Here is a 16899-nt window from a genome sequence, read left to right as displayed (position 1 = left end):
TTAGTTCACTCACTAATTATATTAATTTTCTTTTTGTTCCTCTAATGTGCTGCTATGATCTGAATTTTGTGCCCATCCCCATGGGGTCAACTCATATGCTGCCATCCTAACCCAAAAGTGATCATATTAAGAGATAGAGAGGCTGAGGATGTAGCTCAGTGGTCTAGAATGCCTAAGGTCCTGAGTTCAAACCCTACCACTCCTTCTCAAAAAAAGGTGTGGCCCCTGAAAGGGACACGCCCTCATAAAAAAGGACCCAGAAAATTCCCTTGCCCTTTATATCCTGTGAGAAAACAACTGGGAGGTGTCAGTGATATAGGAAATAAAACCTTAACAGACACAGAACCTGCTGGTCCCACTACCCTGAAGTTCCCAATCTCTAGTCCTAGAAATTAAATTTTTGTTTTTTACACATTACCCAGTATATGGTATTTTGTTAGAGAAACACAAATGGACTAAGAAGCGTGACTCGTTTCATTTCAAGGCCTCTGCCCTTCAATCTGGCAATCTGACTCAAATGTGAGACAGACTTTTTAGTTTTTCTCTCTTTTTGAGACAGAGTCTTGCTGTGCAGTTAGGGATGGACTTGAGTTCACTTTGTAGCCCAGGTCAGTCTCGAACTGCAAGGATCCACCCCAAGTGCTGGGATCACAGGCCTGTGCCACTACGCCCACTCCGTGTCACAGTCCTACCTACTTCTTTCCTAAAGTAGTCTCCTCTCCCAATCACTGTTTAGACTATTTGCAGTACTGCTACTTGAAACTACATCACATATTTGCTCTTGTTTATTGTCTGTCCTCCCTTTACTAAGATACAAATTCCAAGACATGTAAGCTCTTGCCTGGTAACTATGGTGCCTATTTTTTTCTTCTTCCTTCTTTATTTTTTTCTCTTTTATTGTGGGGTAGGAATGCTAAAGCCCCAACTCAGGACCTCACATGTGCTAGGCAACACTCTACCATTGAACTATATTCTTAATCCAGGTCACTCTGATATCTCTAATGCCTAAAGGTTGTCCACCATAAAGTTGCTCAATAAAACTTACTTTGTCGTTATTCAATAAAATATTCATAATTACTCAATAAAACATTTTCAAAATAATGAATTTTAGTACTTAAAAAAAGCAATTTCAGTGGTAGAGTAGGGTGGAAGTCTGAAGAGGACCAATGAATGACTTAGAATTTTTAAAAGGGAAACATCATGCTACTTTTAAGCATAATTACAAGAGGAAGACTAAAGAGGGATAAGGATGACCGTGAAGGAAAAACCAGGGACTAAAGCAGGAGGATCACAGTGAGCCAGCCTGGGCTACTGAGTGAGTTCATAACCAGCTTGAACTACATAGTGACACCTTATCTCAAAAACATCAAAAATACACCCCCCCAAAAAAAACAAAAAAAACCCAGGAGCCTAAGGCAGGAGGATCATGGCAAGTTCGAGGGCAGCCTAGGTTACTTAGTAAATTCTAGGCAAACCTGAAGTACATAGCAAGAAAACCCTGTCTCAAAAAAAAAAAAAAGTTAATTTTTTTTTATATTAAAGACTTCTTTTTTAGAATCAAACTCTGGGTCCTCCTCTCAGAAAAATGCAAACATTCCTAATCTAAAAATCCAAAACCTGAAATACTCCAAAATCCAAAACTCTCTCAGTTTTTATAGGTGCCATAAGTAAAAAATTTCACACCTGACTCATGTGTATGCCATAATCACAATGTAGGGGCACCAAAAATACTGTTCAAAATTCCCGTCAGGTGGGTGCAGAAGTAAACATCTATAATCCCAGGTACTTGGGAAGCTGAAACAGGAGGGTGACAAGTTTGACCCCAGCCTGGACAACTGAGTGAGATCATCTCAAAATAAAAATCAAAAAAGTAGAGCTCAGTGGTAGAATCATCCCAGTACTGAAAAAAAATTACTTTCACACCACATGTTTAAGGTATGTATATATAAAATTTAAATGAATTTTATGTTTAGACTTGGATTCCATCTCCAAAATATCTCATTATGTTTATGCATATTTCAACTCCACTCCTAAAAAAAAAATTCAAAATGTGGTCTTCTGACCCTTGTGGTCTCAATTGTTTTAGATAAGGAATACTCCATCTATACAGACAACTTTACAAATTCAGGTGTTTGAAGAACTCCCTGAAGTTAATAGCCTCAAGTATAGAATAGCATAGAAACAATCATTCCAAGACACATTAATGTAACTGATGGAGAAAGAAAATGAGGTAATAATGGAAACCCAGGTGGTGTGTGCACTGTTCTCTGAGACAAGAAACAAACAAACAAAAAAGATTAAGTGAAGATTTAGATGAGGGGTAGAAATTTGAGTAACTTCCTCTCTGGTAGAATTTTGATTTTACAAGTAGTTCACTTCAAAAGATTTTCTTAGATGTATATGTAAGAACATTTGCTGGGTGTGGTAGCACATACCTGTAATCCCAGCACTCTGGAGACTGAGGCAAGATAGCTTCAAGTCTGAGGTCAACCTGGGCCATATATTGAATTCAAGACCTGTCTGAATTACACAGTGAGACCCCATCTCACTAAATAATATTCATAGCAATATCTTTCATAATTGTCTAAAAGTATAAAAAAAAACAACTGTTCAACAGTAGATAAACAGTAGCTTACTCTAACAAAGGAACACAAATCTGCATTTCATAAGCAACAAGGATAAATCTTAAAAACACAATATTCAAGCTGCATTCTAATATTGTGCAATAAATCAGACTCACAAGTTTAACTATCTTAGAGTTTCTCTTATATGAGATATCCAAAATAATAAACACTAGGAAACAAGGAGATAGATCTTTTGCAAATACGATGGGGACCAAGAGCTGGAGGGAGGAAGACAGGAGGGCAAAGAAGAGGACATAAAAAGAACTAAGATGTGTCATGTACACATCTTATCCACAATTAATGTACTAATGCGCCAACTCCCCACAATTAATGTATTCATTATGTACTGCAAACATAAAACACACAATGTTGAGTGAAGAAGCAAGATACAAAAAGAATATTTGGTGAAATTCTATTTCCATTAAGTTCAAAAGCAAACCAAACGATAAAGGGCACATTCACATTATACAAAAATGGCAAAACTATACAGAAAAGAAAAGAAGTGGCTACCTTAGAAGCCAGGACAGTGTTTCTCTCTTGGAAAAAAGGTATGAGACCTGTGAAGGGATGAATAACAAAATCTGCTCTACCTATTTGTACAACACGAGAGATTTAAAACCATGCCGGCTTACAACAAACTACACTAAGCAATTACATTAAGCAACTGTAAAAGACACAGAAAAAGAACTCAGACAATATCTACACCTGATTATACTATGGGCTACAAGCAGTGATTTTTTTTTCTTTAGAAGGCAAATACAGTGAGGTATATTTTGAAAGCTACCATTAAATAATGCCTAAGTTTAGATTTGAGGTAAATATTTCATTAATATAATAAGCTTCCTCGCTGTTTCCTAGTAGTTAAGACTAAAGGACTTAGTTCACTGATCAATTAAAATATATAAACAAGAACCAGCTTTGTCTTAGATACAGAAATAGGACACTACGCTTTTTTATTCCTAATCATTTCATTTACAAACCGATCCTTATTTTGTGTTTTCCTGCATGGAAACAAAACATATTTGAAAACGACAGGTAACAGAGAGAATTCAAAATAGCAAACATCCTGTGACATAAAGGCCTGGAATGGAAAAGGAAAACGCTGATACATCCATCTATGCAATGTTTTCCTGAAACCAGAATCCTTGATTTTATTTGAAAATAAAAAAGGACACATGTAGCGTTTAGGTAGAAGTCTATGACCACCTGTATTTGAGACTTTCATAGTTTTTAAAAACACAAGCCAGCTTACCCTGTCTTTTCTGGGTACAATTTCTACTGAAATTATAAAGGCATTCTATGCAAATGTGTACATCATCTAGGCCCTTCACCTCCCAAGGTCCACAAAGACCCCTCAGAAGTGCATGACTGGGAGTCAGGGGGAGGCAAGGTGAACTCCCAAATCTCTGAATTCCAAGTTCCTCGGCTCTACTCCAGAGCGTTTCTAAGCAGAACAGTCCCCCAACAACCTGCTAGTTGTAGCAGGAAGCAAAGCGGTCACCATAGGAACTGGCTCAACCCTGACTCCCAGGAGACGACACCGAGGCTGAGGCTGGCTCCCGAAGGCTTCCCCGGCCGCCACCTCCCCTCGCAGCGGCCCCGGCCGCGGAGACCCACCCCCTGGGCCGCCCGCAGTCCCCGAGCACCTCCGAAGCGTCTACCTGGAGCTCCGGGGCCCTCGCCGGGCTTCCGAGCCCACCGTCCTCCCCAGTGCTCATCCCTGCGACTGCCCAGCCCGGGCCACCGAGGTCTAGCCAGGTCCCACCGGGTCTCCATCCTCCGCCCCTTTCCCCGCCCCGGCCTCCCGCCCCCAAACCCGCCTAGTCCCGCCCCGGCGGAGGAAGGTGGGACCCCGCAGGAGGGAGGCGGGAGCGGTTGGCGCCGGCCTGCGCGCCGTCGGGCCCGCCCTCACGCTCCCTCCGTACCTGAGGGGGGCTCTTCTGCCACCTCCCCGGGGCCTTCGCTCCGCTTCCGTCCGGCGCGCCCTCAGGCCCCTTGCGCACGCGTACTTGGCCCGACCCGTCCTCGCTTGGGGACTACAAGCCGTGCGCGCGCACCCACGCACGTAGGGACGCGTACGTCCACCTGTCCTCTTCACAGGGCGCCTAGGAAAGGCCTCCTCTTGGCCCATCCGCGCCGCGCAGGCGCACGCCCACGCAGCGCCAGACGCCCTACCCGAGCGTCCCGTCTCCTAGTAACCAGCGCGAAGCCCCTTTCTCGCGATTTCCTCCAGGCCGCCGCACCTGGAAAGAACGCGCATGCGCACGACTGTCTTTTTCCGCCACCATCGCTTCCCGCCCCTTCCACACACCTGCTGCTTCGGGACCAGGGCTCTGTGCTTTTTCCGAGAGATCCAAAGTCATTCTGGACTCACATTTATTAGAAGGACTGCTCTTGGACACAGCTTCTGCTATAGTTACGAACCCGTTTTGAGGGCCACTCCCTGGTCGACTCCTGGGAGTGACCCGCCTGTCCCGGTGAGCGCCTGCAGCTTCTGTCCGGGACGCTCCTGGATCCAAGGCTTCGGTCAGCCTTGCACAGTCGAGTCAGGCTGGAGGCGGAAGGTGACATTAAAAGCCCAGATTCCACTAGCCAGTCCCCTTCCAAGTCCTCTTCCCAGAAAACCTGGCGATGGTTAACAAAGAAAAGGTATACTGCCTCTCACGATGTTTGATGAGGTATCGATATTTTTTTTCCTGTTTAGTACTGTTTAAATTTGTCTTTGCTCACATAGGTGCCTTCAGTCTTCAGAAGGCTCCTATGTGAGCAAAGACAACATTAAACATCAAATCAACATTCATTTAATTTAAACCAGTGCAGAAAAAAAAATAAAGGAAAAGCAACTATGTTACTCTAAAGTGGAAAAGTGAGCTTTTCAGTGAAAAAGAATAAGCACTGAGTTATTCTGCCAATATTTCGGAGCGTAGTTTGAATACTTAACATGTCCCACCCTTCTTAATCCTGACCTTATTTTCCCTTCTTTTCCTATAGATGACAGTAGATTGGGTTTTACTGCCCCTTGGATGATCTTGATGTAGTATAAGCCTTTGCATTTCAAAAGTAAGCTCACGTTTGATGAAACTAACAATTCCTGTTTTTCCCCGTGAGTGTTCACTTTTTTCACAAAGTGATACTGGCAGAGAGAAACAACTTTTATTTTTATATACCATATACTTTCTAAATATAACTGGATACAGTACAAGAAAATGAAGTTGTCGCCGGGGATATAGTTCAGGGGTGTAAGTGCCTGCCTGGCAAGCACTAGGTCTTGAGTTTGATTCCCAATACAAAAAAGAAAGAAAGAAAAGAAATTATTTCTCTTGTTTAAAAGTGGTGAGAGGATCGAGGGGCAGCACATTTCCTTTGACATGCAATTGATAAAAAGAAGCCACAAAAAAAAAAAAAAAAAAAAGCATGGGCTCTCAAAAGACCATTCTTTGTCTTTTTCCTTTTTATTGGTACCAGAGATCAAACTCAGGACTGCCTGCTTGCAAGGCAGGCGTTTATGCCACTGAGCTAAATCCCCAGGCCCTCAAAAGATCATTCTAAAAAGTTAAGGAGAATAATGTATAGTCTGGTATTCTGGTATTCTTGTCAGACACTAACATTTTGAAGAGTCTCATCTAGCATGATTGAAAACAAAAAGAATATTCTAATTTAAAACTACAAGGAAAGGTTGAAAGGAGGGTCGGGGAATGGGGGAAAAAACAAGCTATGTCAGGTATAGGTGCAAATTCTATGATGAATGTGACTTATGTATATCTAAAGTGTACCAAAAAACCTAATTTAAAAATTAATTAATTAATAAAACCGGAGTGGGCTGGGCTATGGCCCAGTTGTAGAGCAAAGTGCTGAGCTGTGGGATGCCCAGGATTCACTGCCCAGCACCAAACCCAAAAGAAACAGAACTCTCTCAGTTGAAGCAGAAGCCTGAAGAGGAGGGAGGAGAATTACTCACACAGGAAATGGAAAAGAAGAACAGTGGAAACATTTTCCTGTGCCACCTACATGTTACTGAAGATTCTTTGAAAAGAATGTAAGGAAAAGATCTTTTTAAGGGAAAAGAGTACATAAAATTTTTATTTCTTTTCCTATCAAGGACTGATGATTTACTCGCCTAACCCAAGAAAATGAAAATGCCCTTCCCTCTCTGTAAACCAAGGAGTGGTGAGTGTTCCACTCTGTCCCAATTAAACCTTGTATAGAAACCTGCCTCCCCAGCCTTTCAGTGCGCTATCTTTCCATGGGCAGTGTCAGTCCCACCCATTGTTTTCGTGTCACACGAAATGATGATATAAATATAGAATTCTGTATATATTTCCATTACTACAGTAAGTTCTACTGCATTAGACAATGTTATTTAGTGTCCAGATTTTGCTGTTGTAGTTTTGGTACTAGAAATTAAACCCAGAGTCTTTGCACTGAGCTATATACACCCCTAGCTTTTTGTTTGCTTGTTTGTTATTGTTCTTGTTTGTTTTTATTTTTGTTTTTAGACAAGCTCTAAGTTGCTAAATTGGCCAGATTGGGCCCAAACTTGCAATCCTCCTACCTTAGTCTCCCAGAGTGCTGGAATTACAGGCATTCAGCAGCTTAACCAGCTAGCAGCTAACTTTTAAAATTTCCTAAGTCCAATGCAATCTTTAGTCTAGGCATTTTTGGCTTTATTATTGAGCTAAACCTCCTTAGCGACTCTGTACAATGCCCCAATTATCAAGATGTCTCTCCACCTGTCCGGTGGGAACATAAACTATTCTTGACCCTCTGTGAGCTGCAGCAGTTATCCTGCCTTCTCCGTTTGGTGGTTCTCTCTCAAGCCTCAGAAGTCTTCTTGCTAACGTGCCCTTGTCACTAAGCTGAAGAGTTGAGGGGATTCCTGAGTATCTGTAGAGTGTTTTCTCATTCCATGCCTCTCTGTTGTCTCCACAGATTCTACCCACTTGGTCTCCCTAAACTATCTTCTCAATTCATTGAAGTGACCAGATCCCTTGAACTTCTTTCCTGTATGGAAGCTTGAAAAATTCCAGGCAATGAATCCCTCCATGAGGCTCCCATTTTAAAAATTCTCTTTCTCAGGGGGATCATTCTCCTATACTGCCTGTTGTCCCAAATCTAAAAACCATTGCTTCATGTGTAACCAATTTTTTAAAATGGTTAAAGCATGAGGATAAGTCTGGTTTCCTTTTGCTCCACTATGTCAGGGAACAGAAGTCTCCCAGCATTTCACAGTTTGAGGCTCTGTGTCACTAATTATCCCCAATGGGAATGGTTTGCAATTCATGAATTGTTTCAGGCTGAAAGAACTGTAAGTGCAAAGGACCCAAAGCAGATGAGAGTTCAGCACAGCATATACTTGAAGAATGTCAGCCCACATAGGGCTGCCAGAGAGAGAGAAAAATGAGGTGGGGGGATTGAGATTGAAGAGGGTGTTAGCTGCTGTATGAGTTTCCTGTTGCTACATAACATTTTGCCACAGTTGACACAAATTTATTATCATACAATTCCAGAGGTTAGACACAAAATGGATCTCACTGTGCTATAGCCCAATAAAGATGTCAGCAGGGATGGTGTTCTTTTGGAGGCTCTGGGAGAAAATCAATTTTCCTCCCTTTCTAACTTCTACAGGCTGCCCACATTCCTTGGCTTGTGGTTGTTGTTTTGTTTTGTTTTTTTCTTTTTGGTACTGGGGATCAAACTCAAAACCTCACACTTGCCGGGCAGGTGCTTAGGCCACTGAGCTAAATCCACAGCCCTCTCCCCATCTGTCTTTAAAGCCAACAGTAGCAAATTCTTCTCACATTTATCACTCTGTTACTGATATTCCTCCCTTCCTCTTTCACGTAAGAAGATCCCTGTGATTCAACCTGTACCATTCAATTAGTCTAGATTAATTTTCACCTCAAGGTTAGCTGAGCTTTGGTGGCCATTATTTTGCCTACCACAGCAGGGGACCAGATTTGCTGTGAGATGGAAAGCAGTGTTGAGGGCTGATGGGATTTGCCTTACTATTTAAAAGCAACCTATCAGATACTGTTTGAAGGCTATACATTAGGGAAGGATGATGTGACAAAATACCTGAGTGAAACAATTTACAAGAAGGAAAGTTTTATTTTGGGTCATGTCATTAGAGGTTTTGATTCATGGTAGCTCAACCCCATTGCTTTGAGCCTGAGATGAGACCAAACATCATAGCAGAGTGTAGGGTGAATCAAAGCTGCTGACCTTGTAGTGGCCAGGAAGCAGTGAGACAGAGACAGAGAGAAGGGGATGTAGACCCAGATTATTCCTGTGTGATACTCTCCCTTCAGGTAAGTTTTCATCATTCCCCAATAATTCCATAAAATTATGAATCCATCAATGGATTAATGATTGATAAAGTTAGAGCTCCCGTGATCCAATCACCTTCCAAAGCCCCACCTCTGAACATTGCACATTATAGCCCAAGCCTTTAACACACAAGAGTCTTTGCCCCCCAAACTGTAACAGATCCAAAACTGTAACAATTACAAGGCTGGAAGGAGAAACAGGGTTCATCAACAAATTGGATGTGATACACATAAGTGGAGTGAAGAATGACCACCACACCACCACCAGGGTTTCCTGCCAGCCCGGATTCTCCCTGATAGTAGTATCTATTCTAAAGTCCACCACTCTGATGGTAGCAAATCTGGATTTTTGATGCCAGCAAAGCTTGAATATCTCTTTATGCATTCATAATCCATTTAGGGTTCTACAGTCTTTGAATTATGTCTTTATATCCTTTGGCCATCTTCTCTCAAGTTTTTTCTTTGTTAATTTCTAGGGCTTCTTTTTAATCGTAGTTATCATCTTTAGAGAGAAAAATACCTCCTTCCAATTTTGTATCTAGCCTTTCATATATACTTTTTCACTGAATAGAAATGTGTACTTGTAAGTAATCACATCTATTTTCCCCTTATTTAAGATGTTGCCCAAGAAGACCCATTATGATGAATACATTGTCCTACATTTTGTCCTATTACATTTATAGTTCTAACATTCACATTTAGGTGTTTTCTGTCTTTGGAGTCCACTTTCATATATAAGATAAGGATTCTTCTTTATACAATAAGGACTGCTTATACTCTTTCATACAATAAGACTTTATACAATAAGAAGTCTGTCACTGGGTCCCTGCATGATCCCATCATGGGGTCACACAGTAAGCCAATGCTCACAAAACTAACGTGCTAAACTTGGTGTGTTTATCTCCTTTGCCTTATAGTGTTGAACATAAGTAGGTCCAAGTTGAAGTTCTATTGTGTTCTTTTTGGTCATTTATTTGTTCCTGCACCTGAATGAGATCACTTCCTTTCTTTGTGCCATATCTTAGTACCTGTAAGGCAAACCTCTTTGTTCTTTTTTTGGCCAAATTGATTTAGCTCCTTATAAAATTTTATTCTTCCACATAATTCAAGATTTCTTCTTGAATGACAACTCAAATGCCAGGTCAAAGGAGCCCAAAAGACTTGTTTCTCCTTTATGTCCTCAAGACTCTGGAGAAGGTAAGGAGAGACTGACAGGAATAAATCTACCTTCTTATTTTGTTCCTTCTGCAATCAATTAGAGTAAAGGACTTAATGTGCATATTGGTAATTATTTTAAATTTGTTGGTTTCAATTGCAGTAGGTTTTATAGGGTTTTGTTAGTATTTTCCAATTTTGTACTTTGAAAAGTTTTAAATCTGTAGAATTGTAACAAGGATAATAACCTAACATTTTTAGCTTTTATTACCTAGATTCAACAGTTAATATTCTGTGTATTTTACTGTCTCTCTTTTTATCTGTCAAGCTATACATTGCTAAACAATTTGAGAGCAAGTTGCAGATATGAACCTTCCACTCTAATTCAGCATGTGTTTCCTAAGAACAAGGACATTCATTCATATAACCATAATACAATTATCCATGGTATTTACTCTCGACCCAATATTATCTGACAAACTATCCATATTTTTTAATTGTCTAAATAATAGTGTGTACGGTATACTTCCCCATTTCAATTCAGGAACATTCATTGCACTTGGAAATCATGTATCTTTGTCTTCCTTTAGTTTGAAGCAATTCCTAGACCTATCTTGTTTTATAGAAGGTCTCTCGGTTTGGTTGTCTCTCAATTGATTGTTTCCTCACTGTTAAATTCAAAGTATGCTTTTTTTTCCCTTGGTGCTGGGAATTGAGCTTGCCTTGACTATCCAGGCAAGTGCCCTACCACTCAGCTACACGGTCAACCTCAAATTATGTATTTTTGATGTGAGTGTTTCCTTCTTAAAGATGAAAAACCAAAGAATAGAACAAACTCAACTTTATTTACTTGAAAATAGTATTAGATTATTTCTTTGCTGAGGAAAAACTACTCATCTGTGAATTCCAAATATAATAAGTATTGTTATGTTTCAGAGTTTCACCATAGATCTTTTTAAAGTGTAGCTAAATTGTTTTTGATTCTCAGAAAGCCAAATCTGTACTATGTATCTAACATATGAGCTCCCACTATATGAAGGATATTACAGTAGGCCAAGAACTCTATTTCAGATTAAAAACTGATATTCAATCTGGGTATAAACAGAATTTTGAGGTTTTTTGGTTTTTGTTTTTTTTTTTTTAGAAATTTGTAAGACATCCTCAAAAAAAAAAAAAAAACCTAGAAATTCAGTTTGACCCAGCTGTTCCCATCTAGGTATCTTCCTGAGAGAGTTAAAGATATTGTATTATAGTGATTCATGCACACCTATGCTTATAGCAGTGCAATTCATAATAGCTAAGAATTGGCCTTTATGTCCAGTAACAGATGAATTGACAAAGAAAATGTGGTATTTATGCACAGTGGAGTACTACTGTGCTACAAAGAAAGATAAACTTGCATCATGTGTAGGAAAAAAGAAGCACATTGGTAACACAATGTTAAGTGAAATAAATCAGATACACATAACCTGCCTAATGACAGGCACATGCCCAGAATCCCATCCCAGGACAATTGTATGAAAAATCAAAGTATAAAGAGCAAAATAAAAACAAGCAATAGGATGTAGGCAAATAGATCTTTCTCAAAGGAGAAAAGGATCAAGAGATGGAGAGAGAAGAGGAGCAGAGTAGTAGGGGATGAAAAAAGGAATTGAGACATATTATATACGCATACCAACTCCCTGCAAGGAATGTAAATATTATGTACTATAAAGAGGTAGTAAAACATTTTTAAAGAAATTTGCAGTATAAGGATAGGGTTTGTTGGGTATGAATTAGGACTCATCAAAAGAAAATGCAGTTGCTAAAAACTCCTGCGCATCTTTCAAAACGCAACTTTAGTGCCTGACATAGCCCTCAACCCTCTCTGGAAACCTCTCCAAAATTTCATTCCAGGTTGCATGTTCACTTTTCTCGACCAGTTAGGATTCTTAACAACATGTTCCATTTATGGGACTTCTTTTTCTGTACTCACGACCTTATGCTTCCCAGGCAAGCTCTGTGCCAATGAGCTATGTCCCCAACCCCTCCACTTTTTTTTTTTTTTTTTTTTTTTGTAGAACACCTACATAACAGAGTACTTGGCCTTTGGTAATTATTTAAATAATTATTTTATTTTTTTATTTTGGTACCAGAGATTGAACTCGCAACTTCACACTTAACCAAGCAAGCACTTATGCTGCTGAGCTAAATCCCCAGCCCCTAATAATGAATTAAAAATTATTGCTAGTACCCTCCAGTTAACAACCTGTAATATTACAACCATTGTTAAATTCCTGTCATTTTGTTTTGAAAACCTATACTGCTATTATTTTGGGTTTGTTATTTTTTGTTTTTCTTTTTTGTGTCTTTTTTTCTCTTAAATGAATAAATTACAAAAACTATCACTAGTAAGAATGACAGAGAAGACTAAGAGAAATTCTGTTATTTGCTGAAAGGTGATAAATAGTAAATCAGGAAAATTCTTTTTTAAAAAGACTGTCAAGGGAATTGATATACTCTACAAACCTTCTCACGAAGAAAATGTAAGCAGTGAATGATAAAGGGCCATTTTACTTTATATTTTTAGCATCTTCATGACATTTCAAATGTTGCCATGCAGTTGTTGAAATTCCTATTGTAGTCACGTTACCTCTATTTTTGTTCTTCAGTAATCAATTGAAGAAACATTTCTACCACTTAAAAAGGTATCTTCAAACTGCCCATTGGGATTTCTGCTTAGTAAGTCTGCTACTCAAGAATCTGCAATCCCAGTGGATTCAAAAGTAGATGATTACTTAATACAAGGGACTGAGAAAAGCAATTTGGAGCTGGTCACTCGATTATTTCAAGACACCAAGAAAATAGATTAGAAGACGCAAACCAAGAGAACTTTAGAAAACTTGAAGAGACCGGCACAAGATCTCTTTCAGAGAAAGCTGTGGGCTCAGTGGAATAAGTTAAAGAAAGCTATGGAACAGAAATGACAGATGTGGAATGATGTAATTTGTACACATTCCCAGAGAAACCAAAATTTCTTTCTACTAAGAGGTGTTTATTGAGACCTGAACAGCATTAGGAACATCTAACAAAGTGAAGACAGATTTTATTTTTCACTAGTTTTGAATCATCTTAAACTACATCTTTTGATGGTACACATTGATAATGCAGTCAATCAGGCTAGGCTGAAAAAGTTCAAAATTCAAAGCTGATTTCTCTGGGATTATATTCCAACATTGATAAAAAGCAGAGTTTTTAGTGACAGTATTTGAATGACACCAAAACATTTTACTGTAGTTGTAAAGAATTTCTGTGATGAGTGGTTAAAAAATGAAGTGTCCTAGCAATTTCTCATCAGCCTTTCAATTTGGGATTTTGCTGTAGGATACTGTATCCTCCTGCAGTTTTCATTTCTGCTCTATGAAGCATCGCTGCACATCAACTCAGCAAAAGACCAATAAATTGCTTATCTTCAGAAGCATTTCAGATTTTAAATCTTTCTTTTAAAATATTCCTCCCTAGATTGAATCTATTTCAGTTAGAAAATACTTCTTTCCAATTGTAATAGTCTATCTTTTATACTACCAATAACTTAGTAAACATAGTCTAGTGTTTTTTGTTTTGTTAAGTAATGGCAAAGTTTATTTGAAAAACTAAAAGTGAAGAGTGGGAGAGAAATGTTGAGCAAAGCAAGCATGAACTGAGAAAAAGAGGGCAAGCCAAGATAAAAGAACACCCTGGAGAAAGCAAGGCGGCCTGTCCTGAGGAAAGCCTTAGTGGCTGTGTTTTTTGTTTTTTGAAACAACCTCTTTTATATCAACTATTAAACTAGCTGCACTCTGAAACAATAGTATCAAGTAATGGTTAGGTGAAGTGAAACCTTTTTTATCCGGTAGTGACATTTATATTGTATATGGTGGTTTGTTTCTTTTTTGGTGCTAGATTGAAGCATGGCCTCACTCATGATAAGCACATGCTGTACCACCGAGCTATACCCGTATTATGTATGTTTTGAACATACTTCCCTATTTTAATACTTAATCATCCGTCTAACACCCAATTGCATAACCACTAATACTCATTAAAAGAAGAGGAAAAGGCATCTTTAATGGGAAACTATACATCAGACAAAAACTAAATATATTAATGATCTTAGAATAAAAAATTAATAGTAGTTGAATAAGAGCATGCTTTTCATCATTTGCAAAACGTATGTCTTTGGGAAAGAAAAAGATACAGAAATCATTCATTGTTCACCTAACCTGGTGCTGTGCGGTGCTGGAGATACAGCAATGAAATAAAAGAGCCTTGACAGGGCTTTCTGTCTATCTACCAGGGGAGGTAGTATGGTATATGGTGATTGTATGGGATCTAAACTGTAAAGTACTATAAAGAAAAAGTAAAGCCTTCAAAGAGACAAAACAGGAGGCATAACATATAAACTTGATTTTGATTGTGGGAACTAGAAAAGTTTTTCTGAGGATATGACATTTTTAACTTGGTATCACAAGGTTGTACTAATGGATGATGATGATGATGATGATGATGATAGTCATCTGGGGGAGGGAGAGATGGGGGTTTTTTGGTTAAAAAAAAAGCCAAATGCATGGTGGTTTCCTGGGTCAATGAGTGAACTCAGGACCATAGTTTTAGGACATAACAGGTTTTCAGGGTAGTTGTATGTATGAAACTAAAAATAGGAATTTGATAAAAATGATATTTAAACCCATAGGAATAAATGAGATTGCTTAAGGAGACTATATATGGATAGCTAAAGATCTGAGGAACTCCAGCATTGAGGTGCTGATCAAAGTAAAGACAGTTGTTAAAGACAGGTGAGTCTAGAAGAAAATTAAGATGCGAATTTGAAACTGGCCTATAGAAGTCTTTCCAAGGAGAGGTAGTCAACTGAACAATTAGATGAGGACAGAAAAGTCCATTGGATCTAGCAACATGAATGCCACCAGTGATACTAGCAAAAGTATTTTTGCGGGAATAATGAGGCAAAAGCTATCTTGGAATAGGTTGGTAGTGAAGGGGGAAACATACTGTATATGTGGTGACTTACAAACTTTGCTTTGAAGGGGAGTAAACAGAGTAAGAGCAGGAAGGAATAATTCACCAAAGGCCCATAAAGCATAAGCATCACTGGAAAGATTCCAGTGGAAAACTGAAGAAGTAGGAAGAAGGGATGACAGCCAAGGGACAAAAATCTTACAGCAAGGAATAGAGAGTAGGACTCTGAAAACCACCTCAGAAGGAAATTACAGGCAAAAAAAAACAACAAAACTGCACCACTTCAGATATCAAAGAAATGGAATTTAGAAGGCTATAATATAAGAAAAAAACTAACAATATTGTGGAGCCATTTTAATAGGAAAATTTTTCACTGTGATTTATTCTGAACAGAATCCATTCCATACAAATAATACAAGTCTCAGAGGGACGTGGGTTACAAGTACAATAAATAAATGAGGCACTGTGTCTGGATTGTAGCTTATACGAAACCCTGATTATCTGTGATGTCAGCATAACCGAACTAGAAACTACAGGCTTCTCACTCCAGAGGCAGGTCGTGCTGGTCTCCTTTGTAACTGAAGGAGACACTGGGTTCCGCAGGAGATTGAAAGAGACGGCCGCAAGTTCTTTGGGCCCTTCTTTTCAGGAGATGGAGTTTATTGTCCCACCCCTTAATGCTTGTTTTCCTATTACTTTGGCTAATAGCAGGTGGCTAGAATACTACCTCCAAGGTTAGGGCAGAACTGAGCAGCCCCAGCAGCCAGCCAGCATAGTGGAACACACTCCAGCTCATCAGCGCTTGCTCATGAAGCCTGAAAAATGAGCCCGATGAAAGCAGCAGCAGAATCACGCAGCTTGCACACATTATTCTTCAAAGATAGTAAATGGTTGTTTTAAATCGCTACCCCTTGAGGCGGTTTGTTACATTGCCCTTGCTAGCTGAAACTATCACCTTGCTGCTTTCTTTGGCTGCTGGAGCGAGTTCCCATTTGGCTGAGTCGCAGGGATGTTCCCGCAGCTGCAATGTGGCCACCCAAGTGTCATGGCTACTTTCTGACTCACTGATTTCACTATCCTCTGTGTACCTCCTCTTACTGCCCTCCCTTAACTCTGGCTTAGGTATTTGCTATGCCTTTACATGCACTCTTGTCTTTCGAGACGGAACTGACTCCTCACCATCCAAGGAGGGAAAGCAAGTCAGTGAGGAGAAGCTATGTGCAGACCCTGTGCCATGACCGCATGCTCAGTGACGAGGCGCTGCTGACCAGGCTGCTCGGGGTTTCGGGTCTCCCCTTGGAGAGGGTAAAGTAAAACATAGGGAGAGGTGGCAGACAAAATTGTAGTGGTGGAAGATTACTTGGTAAGGGGAAGAACTGATAGCTGAGTTTATTGGAACTTTTATTTATGAAAGGAAGAGATTTAGTAATTCACTTGCTAACAACTGCTATATATCCCATTTGTACTGTCTCAAGGATGTGAGAATTGCTTTCAAACTTTTCATTAGAAAGCTCTAGATAAGGTTGCTTTCCCATATAGTTCTGGCCTAAAATATTGATGACACATACTCTTCTCTGACACTGAAGAGGCATCTGCCTCTAGTCCTTCTGATGTTTCTTGGCAGATAGAAGACTTAAAAACTCCAAAGAAAAACTTTGGTTCTCAGACCAAGTATTTGGAACATGTCATCTTGTAAGTATCTAAGTAAATCAAAGGCATCTACCACATCCTGAATTCTCTCCCTTATTCATGTCTTTCAGTGCGCAGCTAGGTGCCATATACACACTAAGATCTCTATC

The 16899-nt window shown here is 39.5% G+C and overlaps 2 protein-coding genes across 9 annotated transcripts in view; one reads left to right on the top strand and one right to left on the bottom strand.

Moving 5' to 3' along the window:
* The window catches only part of Tsga10 (testis specific 10), an 87705-nt gene extending 82879 nt beyond the window's left edge, over positions 1-4826 (bottom strand). For 3 of the 8 annotated variants that reach the window (XR_010040785.1, XM_023565809.2, XM_063229886.1), the window contains exons 1-2: positions 4286-4422; positions 3135-3181 (exon numbers count right to left, since the gene is read on the bottom strand). Coding sequence is in view for 5 of the 8 variants with exons in the window: in XM_023565809.2 (XP_023421577.2) it covers positions 3135-3181; positions 4286-4400 (162 nt within the window). In the remaining 3 variants the exon portion in view is untranslated. Of the gene's footprint in view, positions 1-3134; positions 3182-4285; positions 4430-4549 lie in introns of those variants that run through there. The other 5 variants (XM_063229884.1, XM_063229887.1, XM_063229885.1 and 2 more) reach the window with 4 other exon arrangements.
* Positions 4827-5290: 464 nt separating this feature from the next.
* CUNH2orf15 (chromosome unknown C2orf15 homolog) lies at positions 5291-13085 on the top strand. Its single transcript, XM_023565865.1, is given in 3 exon segments — positions 5291-5302; positions 12793-12946; positions 12949-13085. Coding segments are annotated over 3 exon segments (303 nt in total).
* Positions 13086-16899: the final 3814 nt, after the last annotated feature.

Source organism: Cavia porcellus, unplaced genomic scaffold, assembly GCF_034190915.1.
Source record: "Cavia porcellus strain 051 isolate PalLab524CR breed Dunkin Hartley unplaced genomic scaffold, mCavPor4.1 scaffold_18, whole genome shotgun sequence".
In the NCBI taxonomy this organism is placed as follows: Eukaryota; Metazoa; Chordata; class Mammalia; order Rodentia; family Caviidae; genus Cavia; species Cavia porcellus.
The sequence above is the reverse complement of the archived record's forward strand: the minus strand, read 5'-3'. Positions and strand labels throughout refer to the sequence as shown.